Below are 12,141 nucleotides of genomic sequence, written 5' to 3'. Positions count from 1 at the left end.
AGAGATTTTTTAATCTTGTTTTCTTTAACGAAGTCCGGAAAGATATGCAATTAATCTGTGATACTTAAATCAATGCTACCTTTTCAAGTAAGTGTCCGAATAAGCATTACAAATCCCAAAAATTACCATTTTGCCATTTATAGCAATTTGTGGCAGGTTTTCACTCGATTTCCGGGTATCTTCAAGTTGACGTTACATCACTTTGCATTATCCGATTTTAATTCTGTTTTTTGTTTTTTGAAGCATTCATAACGATGATTCAATTAAAAGCGTCAAATAACATGTTTCTGCTGCGCTTATTTTTGGGGTGATATACCTACTACAAGCATAAGGTAAATTTAAATAATTGCATTAATATTTATTTCGATATAATGTTCAAATAAACTATAAACAGCAGCATCATACCGTATATGTAGTAATTTTCGCGTATATTTATTTTCACAAATTGGGGCGACAGAAATATTTAAGAACCTGTTATTTTTGCAATTGCCCAATCCTGCCCCATGCTTCCTATACATTACGACATATTTTTGCGAGATGTTAATTTTGCAGTTGGAACTCCATTCGCGAAAATAAATCCCTTGCAAAATTACCACTTATGCAGTATTTTACATACATGATTACAATTTAAAGCATGACCCATAACACTGGTAACTCCCACCATACATAACATAGTTTCAATATCTGTGTACAATGACATTAATATGCTCTGGTAACTTTAATACTATATGATTGGTTTTCGGTTTGCTTCATGATTTCTAACATTTACACTACTGTAAGCAATTTTATTTAGTGTCAATTTGAAAATTGGCCTGGTAAACACAAAATTTCAAGTTTATTTTGGGATGAAATAGCTTACAATTGTGACACGATCTGGTTCATGGGGGCCAAAGGCGGCAAATTTGAAACCGAGATAAAGGCAAACATATGGAGTAAAAAAGAATAAAATACATAGGAAAATACACATCACAAACCTAATAACTTTAGAACCAAGAATGCTAGACCTTTGGTGTTTTCAGTATATGATAGCCTAATGTTACTACAAGGTAATAATTATAGGAACTCAAATGTCAAAAATGCCTTCTTTGGCCCCCATAGACCAGATCGTGTCACAACTTAACAAATTTACATGCTTGCCACGCAATTGTCGCAGTAACACAGGGCCAAAATGATGCCCATCAGGATTTTTTTTATATCTTTACCCCTTGGACAACTCATATGCCACTGAACATGTAAAATTTGTAAAATACTTGGAACCCCCTCCCTCACTTTGAAAGGACACTCCAACACTTCTTGTATATTCCCCAAGTGTGCCGTTTCACACAGCCGCATTCTAACCGTAGAGGTTTTCAAATACACTCCCCCACACAATTGACTTACAGTAAGTCAATTGAGCCATAGCACTGGCAACTCCCACCACACATAAGGCCAAGAAAAAAAGAATGTATGTCTCAGACACCCGCACGCATTGCTATGTGAAATCCAATTTTGCGCTACTTTTGGCCATATTTTTTTTTGCCCTATGTTCATTTTTTCAGTATCGTATAGCGATTCAATTTTGTCTTTTTTTGCAGTTTGGTTGTTGCTTTTTGTATGCACATTTTGCCATGATTGTAAAAGATACAAACAAAACTATTCATTGTGTATATTACTATATGTTTCTGTATTGGAATATCAAAAGTACACATCAAATATTGTGCCTTGACTGTAAAAAAAATAATAAATAAAAATATCGCATATCGCATAGCTCATATTCTTTAACAAAAAATGCATAGCACTTAGCTTTTTTACCACATGTGTCTGAGAAACACTTTCTTTTTTATTTGGCCTAACAAAGTTTTAATAATACATGTACATGACTTTATGCCCTGGTAACTTTAATACAATGCTTGGTTTTCAGTATCACAAACTGGCACAAACAAACTCCACAGTTGCGATAAGGCGCCACAGTTGGTATATGTGTATAATATTATGACACACCCTCACAGTTTGAAAACAGATGCAAATGCACACATATAAATGTGGAAATCCAAATCCTTAAAAATGAAAACATCATCCTTAATCAATATTCTAATCTATACCAATTAAAATTTGCAAATAATATTTCACAATATTAACTTAGATAGTACTGATAATGATAAAATGTGACATGATCAAATGGAATGAGTCACATGTCGGCCCTGGTCGAAAATGAGTTTTATACATGTTTTTAAAGAGGACATTTAGAGCTTTCAGAAACTGAAAACCCCATGTTGATACGACTTTTCTTTGTAAAGTTACATCAATTTATCAATCGCTTAAAACAATATAAAACTAAAGAATTTTAACACTTTCTTTGCCAATATCTCAAAATCAATATAAGCGACATCCGACTCATTCCCCTTGATCGTGTCACAAATGTGGTAATGCCATGGAACTGTAAAACACATAATTTCAGTGACAGTTTTAGTTGACAAATTTATACATAGCTTAAAATTTTGTAACAATTTTGTTTTGTTTGTTTGCTTATGTGATTATTCAAGCCTTGGGAACTGTATTGTGAATTGAGTTGTGACGTTAAAGTATTTTGAGGATTCTGGCCCCAATTTATAGTCCAGGACCTGAAGTAATACAAAAATCATATGGCAGCTATTTATTATTCTGTACTCCAATGTTCATTTAAAATTGCTATAGTATTCGGCAAGGTCCTTCAGCAGTGTCCTACTACTCTTCCTGATTATCGGGTAAAAAGAACTGGTCACACATTGCTTGATTGGTCGAATGAGGTGCCAATGTGATGATGACATAATTCAAGTAGTCAATCAGAACTCAACTGTATTTACGCTATAATCGGTAGACCGCTGAAGAACCTTGCCAAAAACTATAGATTACTCGTTATAACCTAACCCACATCTATCTCAGAAAATAAATAACAGTACAAATCATAAATCAAGAGAGATTCACACCAATGCTCTACATATTTCAAAATGAACATCTATGCCCACATGTTACCAGATAAATACAAACCAGTTTTTTCCTTATACTGTAAAGATTCACCTAATGGTGAATGGGTTCCCTGACATAACTGGAATTTTAGGCACAAACTGAAAGTGCTCCCCCGTGCCCTGATTTTAGTATTAGTTCATTAGTATTCAATTAGTATAGGGCAAATATCTCATGTTCAATTAGTTTTAGTTGAGGATCATTTACCTGGGTAAAGGAGGTAGGCCAACTCTTACCAAGATCCCAAGGATCACTTTGGTATGTTACAAGTTGGTAAGATACATATTCTGTCGCAGTGGTAACAGCTGGAGTAAGATATGGTTACCAATACCATGTAATATTAAATGGTCAGTACAAAGTGCGGTAATGACCACGAAATATCATGCGATGGTCCGCAGTGAAATTTGAATTTATTTTACAGTTCCATGCTTCAATATCTTATATACAAAAATTTACATAATTTCCCACCTGATAAATAAAAACGCATACATTTGGGTACAAAAACTCATACTCTGCAACTTGAGGTCAAAATTTTACACTCTGCTTGTTTAATTGAGGTTATTGAACTATGCCATTGTGATGTGGCCATTGGTGTCCATAGTGATTAGACCCAAAGAGTACCAACTCAGAATTTCCCTCTGTGTAATCCTATGGTAAATCTGCAACTGTAAAATGGGAAATTTTCGCGAGGGTTTAATTTTCGTGATCGGAGCTCCAACCACGAAAATAACACCTCGCGAATATATATGCAACAATGTATTACAATTATAGAGCAGAACTTAGCAATTGCGAAAATCTCCCCTTTTACAGTATATTGATTTGTCACATACAGAACTTTTCCAACATTGTCTGCTTTCTAACAAACTCTGAAATCACACATGTATCCAACTTTAATTGCTTCCACTATTGAATTTGATTGCTGCTTTACATATATAATTTTACTGGTAAGAATCACTATTGTAGTCTGTTCAACTTGATTACACAGGCACTCTCTATTGTGAAAATGGCATAGGCGTAGATCCCGGGGGGGATGGGGGATAAATCCCCAAAATATTTTAATAGGGGGATGGTCTATACAATGTTGATGCTGCCTGCATATGGGATTATGACCAAATTAACCTCATATTTGGCCATTTTAACCTAAAAAGTGCCAAATTTATTCCACTTTTGTTATACCATATTTCACCAATTAAGCTTCCATATGGCAAATTTTTTTGTACCATGAACTTATCACCAAAAGATGAGGCAATGTCAAAAAGAAATCTCCGCCACTGGAAAGTGGTCATTTTCATGGGTAAGCTCTCATCTTTCACCGATTTTGAAATGCTTTGCTTGTTTTTAAAATTCAAAATTTTGGGTTTTCTTACATAGACCCATACATATTTGCATATTTTTATTTTCGCAGTAGATGTGTTGAACATGAAAAGCATGAAAAATAATGTTCCGCAAAAAAAATCCACTTTCACAGTTTCAAAATTAAAAGTGATATTTTCGTCGGGTGTATCAAATAGTGATATATCATGAGCAAACTTTAAAAATATATCTTAGAGAAATACTCCAAATTAATTAATTACTAATTATTAATTAGGTCATGTAACACTAATTCATTAGGTCATGTTGTGCTAAAATTAGTTCATGTTGGGCTTTGGGTAAATTTTAAAAACCTGCTATTTAAAATATACCTGGCCAAATTTCAATATAATTACCAAACATCACTAATACATCACTATCTGATACACCCGACGATTTAACTTCACTCAACATGACCCTGATTTGACTTGATCATTAACCCCATGAGAACTACCTGCCGATTGGACAAAAAGAAGTTTTCATTATCAAATGGACCAATCAGCAACATTGTTAGGATAATTTCACCACACAAAAAAATTGGGGTGAATCATTTGCAAAGCTCCATTCTGATTGGTGATTAAAGTGAAGATATTATGTAATTGACCAATCAGTGTTAGATCGGCAGGTAGTGCTCAGGGAGTTTAATTAACAATCAAAATATACTGAAACAAATTGCACCTTCTGGAATTTCTGGATGTAGTTTCATTCCTTTTTCTTAGCATTATCCTTCTTCCATTGTTCAATTCTTTCCTTCAGTTCTGGATTGGGTTGAATTTCTTCCATAGTCAAGGGCTGACGATTGAATGGATCCGTCTGATCACTGAAAACAATTAATGAGGATGTAAAGGGTTAAAAACATGATGGAATACCATATTTCTTCAAATAGTTGCCCCCCCCCCCTCAAATAAACGCCCCCACCACTTTTTTCAACCAAGATGTTTCAAAAATGCCGATATTTCCAAGCTTTCTTGTGTAGTAAGCTTACCAAGTTGCTCACATGGTCGATAATAGCAGCAATAATTGGCAAAAATCTGCATCGGAAACCGGAAGTGAACCAAAAGTCAATGTTTCTAGTTCATAGTTCGTCATTTTAGCGTGACTTTTAAGCTTACCTAGTGAGTTTAACCGGAATTGTTGTGCTAAAAATTACCTCTAATAAACGCCCACCGTTTGGAAAATGCAACGTCCCCGGGGTCATTTTTTGGCAGAAAACTTTACCAACTTCTGTGCCTAGATTTGTTGTTTGTTGTCCCTTCTGCACACTGTAGTGCGTTTTACTTAGTTCCCCACATCAAGTTGGTAACCTTGCTCTCCTTTCAGGTGTCTCCAAGCTTTCAAAGATTTGATATTCCAATACAGAAAGCACAAATTCTTACCCCTTTTTTCCTCTCCCCTGATTCAAACTTGGTCAAAATCTGCTTGAGATGCTTGAAACTTGCATTTTTATAAACATTACATACATTGAAATATGACATTCACTGATTCAAAAACTTATTTTTTAAACAATTTTCACTGATATTTTTGAAAACAAAATGAAAAGCAAATTTCTATGATAATTTACCTACACTACATTGGTGAATTTAAGAGAAAATGAAGCAGTATGTAGAGGACACACAAACTATACAGTCTATAATATCGAATTGATTAACTCGAATTAAACAATTCATCGAGTGGCCATGGGCAGCACCATTAGACATGTTACAAGACTACTAAGTGACAGGTGATGGACCGTACACACACACACACTTTTTTGATAATTTTCATCAAGGTTACCTAGCTAATTTATTATACAGCAGGGGTCTCAGCCTTTTTAATATGTTATGAAAAACTTAATTTAGAAAATATTTACCAACAGAAATAAAAATCCATCAACGGAAAGTCTTGCTATGTTCTTTCAAACTTCAAGTAGAAAAAATCCAAAAAATCCAGAATTTTGGTCTAAAAATTGGCCAAGGTTACTGCTGTCCCATTCAAAAGCACAGGAAGACAACCCACAGCGTTGAGGTCACCTTTTCAGACTTCCTGTCTACTGGCAGTAATGGATACTACCAGTGCTAGCATCAATGAATTGTTTAAAACAAATTAATAAATTCGGCATTATAGACTGCTATAAGGATTAGGATTTAGCTATGTTTCATTTGGCAAAACAGAATAAAAATTTTTTAATCAAAAAAAATTAGTGCTGTATTTTTCTGGAATGTGAAGAAAATCTAACCTCTAGTTAGACCAGGGTCCTATTTCATAAAGCTCAACTTAGGATTCATCCTAAGTAACTCTTCCTAACTTATTTAGGAAGAGTTCCAATCCAATTCATCCTAAGTCAGGACTTATGATTGATCCTAGGATAGGAAGAATCCTATTTTGATTCTTCCTAAATAGTTCAACAGTATGCCATGTATTTGTGGAAAAAGCTAATTTGCATATTCATGAGTTTGCTCCTCTAGAGAAGAAACCAAGATGGCCGCTTTTTCAATGTGCACACAAAAGTGAAAATGGTGAGTAAATTGCCTCAAATCATGGCTTATATGTATGATTTGAGGATTTTTCTTCATTTTTCTGCTAGTAAATGACATTATTTTACCTATGTGCTTTTGTCTGGCCATAAAAATGTCAGAAAACGTGAAATTTTAAAGGAAGTAAATCGGCGTCTGTGAGCTTCTGTGGAGGCACACGAAACCCTATGCAAATGTATAGGGGTAAACTTAAGCTTTTTAATGTCTTCACGGCAGACTCGTATTTATTGAATAGGCCTTTATTTTTGCTTAGACAGTTTACCATACACATCACGGTCAGGAATTGTGAAGTTTTCAGGCAGTAAATTGCGATAGGGAATAGGGGGGAGTAATTTAAAATATTATTTATAGGCTAGGCACGCAATGCATAATTTTGTATTTTGTACTTGTAAGTTGTTTATCATGCATGTACTGCCATGTCCCGATTCCTTTTTCAATCATGCATGTACTGCCATGTCCCGACTATTGTTCCACCGATAGCGTTCACACGTACAATGAGAACTGTTATCGAGATTTTAGGCCTCGTAATTAGCTTTGAGTAAAAGCAACAGAACATTGAAATCAATTAAAATTGTCAACTTCAATTTTATTGAGAGTTTTAGTTTAGGCTTTGTAAAGCCCCGGTGGGGTTACTCAACTTGCAATACTGACCGTACGATTGTTACCAAAATCGAGGAAAAAGGGGTCATTTTTGGGGCTTGTCCATGGACAAAATTGTCTGTGAAATTGGAAAAATAGGGGGTTTTAGCACACAAAGGTCAGCGAAATTGAAATAAAGGCCAAGGGGTTCTTATTATTTTCTCCCGATCCAGTGGATAGCTGGCCAGATAAATAAATCACAGGAATAAATTTGGTTTCCTACTTCGTACTCATCCCGTGATCAATGTTGTTATCGGTTCTATTTCATGCGTAGCCTTAGCATAGATTTGGAGAAATTTTGCAATAATAATTGTTTGGTTTATTTTAAGAGGCCTAAAAATCTTGATAAGATTTTATATTTCAATGTTCCATAAATTAAAAGCTACGGCACATTGAAATCAAGGATTTTATCAAGATTTTTAGGCCTCTTAAACTTAAATTTTTTCAACAGTAGAATCAAGAATTTTAAACTCGTAAAAGTTTACAAGGCCTAAAATCTTGATAAAATTGAAATTGATAATTTTAATTGATTCCAATGTTCCGTAGCTTTTACGCAAAACTTTACGAGCCCTAAAATCATCAGTAAAATCAAGAATTTTATTGAGATTTTAGGCCTCGTAAACCTTTATGAGGCCTAAAATCTTGATAAAATTGAAATTAAGAATTTTAATTGATTTCAATGTTCCGTAGCTTTTGCACAAAGCTTTACGAGGCCAAAAAATCTTGCTAAATTCCTTGATTTCAATGTGCCGTAGCTTTTAAGGAACAGTAAAATCAAGGATTTTATCGAGATGTTAGGCCTCGTAAAGGTTTATTAGATCTAAAATCTCGATAAAATTGAAATTGAGAGTTTTAATTGATTCCAATGTTGCGTAGCTTTTATGCAAAGCTTTAGGAGGCCTAAAATCTCGATAAAATCCTTGATTTCAATGTGCCGTAGCTTTTCCGGAACAGTAAAATCAAGAATTGTATCGAGATTTTAGGCCTCGGAAATCTTTATTAGGCCTAAAATCTTGATAAAATTGAAATTGAGAATTTTAATTGATTCCAATGTTCCGTAGCTTTTACGCAAAGCGCTATTACGAGGCCTAAAATCTTGATAAAATCAGTAAAATCAAGAATTTTATTGAGATTTTAGGCCGTCGTAAAGCTTTATTAGGCCTAAAATCTCAATAAAATTGAAATTGAGAATTTTAATTGATTCCAATGTTCCGTAGCTTTTACGCAAAGCTTTAGGAGGCCTAAAATCTCGATAAAATTCTTGAATTCAATATGCCGTAGCTTTTACGGGAACAGTAAAATCAAGAATTTTATCGAGATTTTAGGCCTCGTAAAGCTTTACTAGGCCTAAAATCTTGAAAAATCCTTGATTTCAATGTGCCGTTGATTTTAAATATGCTTGTGTGGACATCAGCACATGAGTGAACACTAGCGATTAGAAGCTGGGCCCAATGACCCAGTGGGCAACTGGCAGTCGAGTTTTGAAGCTGCCCCTTATAAAGTTTGATTTCTGTTTTAAAATTAACTGATCATAATGCTTAATTGTGTGTTTGATTTGCAGTTGATGCTGGTTATCAATGTGTTAAGTGGATTGGTTTGATTTCTATGAAGAGTCTGTGAAGACGCAGTGGTCAGTGGATCTGTCAATGGTAAGTAGAATAATGAATGCAAACAGCAAACCCATGCAGATAAAAGATAACAGAGAATTTAGAACTCTTTATTTACATGTAATGATGAAATCCACAATATGAAGAATGTTGGAGAATTGGGGTAAAATCTCTTGTAAAAATTTACCTTGTATTTCTTTTCTGTATCAGGTCCATGATTTAAATCAAAATTATTTTTAAAATTTAAAGAAATTCAAAATAAAATTAATTGGGATCTTTTAAAGGTAAACAGACTTCAGTACAAATTATGTAATAATATGTGTCTGTGTCATGACTTAGAAAGTTGGTCGGTTATATTTTAAGCAGTACGTTTCACAGATTAGGCGTTGGAAAATAATTTTAGATGGTAATTAACTAATTTCATTTGATAAATTGAAATTCACGTTGGCAGAATTCATTGCAAATTGCATAATAGCTAGCTAGCTGAGACCCAGAGACCTAACCTATTTAGAAACATGTCAAAACGTTTTCCATTTAATTCACACTTTTTAATATGTTCTTACTATTTTTGTCTTATTTTACAGGGGCATGATTTAAAAATCAACCTTACAGCTGCCATGGTTGCAGGAGAAACAACACAATTTGTGACTCAAGAGACTGATCATATTCTTGATGATTATGCAATCTACATGTCCCGGCTACATGACTGGTACAAAGTAAATTTTTAAATGACACTATAAATATTAGTATAAGGATTGGATAAATTTATCTCTAAAATTGGAAGTAAATGGCAATACATATTACCTGACTATCTTTAAGATGGACTAGAACTTAAAGTTACAAATGTTATATAATTTACAATTGCAAAATGCACCTACAGGTAAGTGCAATAACACTGTTCATGTCCATTGTTACATGAAAAAATTGTTGTGATATTCTCTCAAGTGGCAGAGCAATTAGGGGCTGTGCAATAATTATGAGCTCTGGTGGAGAGTAATTTTTTTTTTTTTTTTTTTTGGGGGAGATATTTTTGGCGAGCCAGGGGGTAGAAATTTCTGGCAAGCCAAGGGGGGGGATTTTAACATTCATGGGGGCTGTGCATGTGCAATGAAATTTCTGAACGGCTCTACAAAAATCACTTGCCCCCCTCACGGCCTGCCAAAAATCGCTTGCCCCTCTCAGCCTGCCAAAAAATCTTTGCCCCTCCCCCCTTGTTCAAACCTTCATTGGTCTACATGTTGCGAGCATAGCGAGCAGGAAAATTTGCATATTTAAGCATTTCCGAACCATTTCCTTTTTTGGTGCCCCATGAATGTATGCCAAAATGGCTTACTACCCCCCACTCGGCTTGTCAAAATTTGCACGACACCCTCCCTTTCAGCTGGCCAAAAATGTGTTGCCCCCTCCCATTTTACCCTCCCACCTGACCCACCAAGGCTCATAATTATTGCACAGCCCCTAAAAACAGTACGGAAACACTTAAATATGCAAATTTGTCCACTTTATACAGCAACACCATGATATCTATTTTATTTTCACTCCTATCTTTTCTATGAGTAAAAGAATGGCACTCAGTATTATTTTGAAAATTGAATAGCTTTTTGATGGAGGAATTGTTGTTTTTACTAGCCGTGTGAACGGTGTGATAGAGGTAAGGCAGGTTCAATATTTTGAGTTGTGGATGCTGAATCATGCTGGCACATTTGCGGTAGGCCTATCCATTAAGGCAAAATATTGGACATTCCTACACACAGTTGATGATAGTAAAAACAGATATTCATATAGTTTATTCTCATTCTTAGTCAATTGAGAGGGGGGTCCATTGGTCTTTGACACTGGTGTAGGAGGTCCCCGATCCAACACTAAGGCCACTAAGATTAGAATATTAGTATGTCTTCCTCCAATCCTCGCACAGAATTACTACATGAAGGTCCATGTCTATTAAACGGGGTCTGCGGCAATCATAACATTATGCCTTGTTAGAAAAATAATTATCAAGCATGAATCACATGGTTTTATTTGAAACAAACTCATATTGACCATAAAAATGAATAAAAACAGTCGGCTCTCAACACGCGATATTCAAAATTCCCACACCAAAATTATCTAAGTGCAATGACGTAATGGTTACTTGTGCTCCATTGTCGTCCGCCTTCATTGTATTACTGAGACGTCATTGCACTCAACGTTTTTATGGTCACTATGAGTTTGTTTTAAATAAAACCATGTGATTCATGCTTGATAATTATTTTTCTTATATATAAGGCATAATGTTGTGATTGCCGGAGACTTCTTTAAAGAGGAACCCCGCCAGAGCAGTTCTTTGGGGTGAACCAAACCTGCCTGGTTATAAAATTAATCAGTGACAAGGTCATCTCTGAATTTGATAGGTGCTAATTGATGCAATTGCCAATAACATTAAAACATCAATTAGCCCTTGTCAAATTCAGAGATAACCTTGTCACTGATTAATTTGATAACATTGCAGATTTGGTTCACCCCTGAACTGCTCTGGTGGGGCTTCCTCTTAAAGGTTATCATAACAATCAAAATGTGAAGCAAGTTTGTAGTGAACGTTTATGCAATAAATAAAATGATTTCCAAAATGTACTTATGATTTGAAGTTGCATTATGTTTTGTGTGTTTTAGTGTTTTTGATATTTGGTATAAAAACTACTTAAGGTTATAGACCAAATCACCCACCACTAATTGCAACAGAATCCATTTTGCATGCATTGCATCCATCTCCCAAAAGCTAACACAAAAGCATATCAAAAGTCCCCAAAAATCCAAGTAGTGGAACACTGCCTAATTTGCATAAATCCAAAATGGCCGTTTATGCAGGGGGGGGGGGTGAAATTTCAAATTTGGTCAAATCTTGCTAAAAACCACAAAGTATGCCTCTCGACCAGTTGGATTAAAATTGGAGCATATTTCCATTGTAAACGACTGTGGACCCAAAATGTGACCTTTGACCTGTTTGCCTATAACTCAAGAACTTTATGTCAGAGACTGGAAAAACTATACTTTTTCTGTATCCTTATGATGAG

The 12,141-nt window shown here is 35.0% G+C and overlaps 1 protein-coding gene and 1 long non-coding RNA gene across 2 annotated transcripts in view; one reads left to right on the top strand and one right to left on the bottom strand.

The window, feature by feature from the left end:
• Positions 1-333: 333 nt before the first annotated feature.
• The window catches only part of LOC140170243 (ubiquitin conjugation factor E4 A-like), a 64,392-nt gene continuing 52,584 nt past the window's right edge, over positions 334-12,141 (bottom strand). The window contains 1 exon segment of the mRNA XM_072193576.1: positions 334-5,152. Within this exon segment, the coding sequence (XP_072049677.1) occupies positions 5,035-5,152 (118 nt within the window). The 3' untranslated portion in view covers positions 334-5,034.
• On the top strand, positions 6,720-10,067 carry LOC140170245 (uncharacterized). Its single transcript, XR_011861508.1, has 3 exons — positions 6,720-6,827; positions 9,046-9,133; positions 9,676-10,067. It is a non-coding gene; the product is annotated as an uncharacterized lncRNA (long non-coding RNA).

The sequence above is a fragment of the Amphiura filiformis genome, chromosome 14 (genome assembly GCF_039555335.1).
Source record: "Amphiura filiformis chromosome 14, Afil_fr2py, whole genome shotgun sequence".
Lineage (NCBI taxonomy): Eukaryota > Metazoa > Echinodermata > Ophiuroidea > Amphilepidida > Amphiuridae > Amphiura > Amphiura filiformis.
Note: the sequence above shows the minus strand (reverse complement) of the source record. Positions and strands in the feature narration are given on the sequence as shown.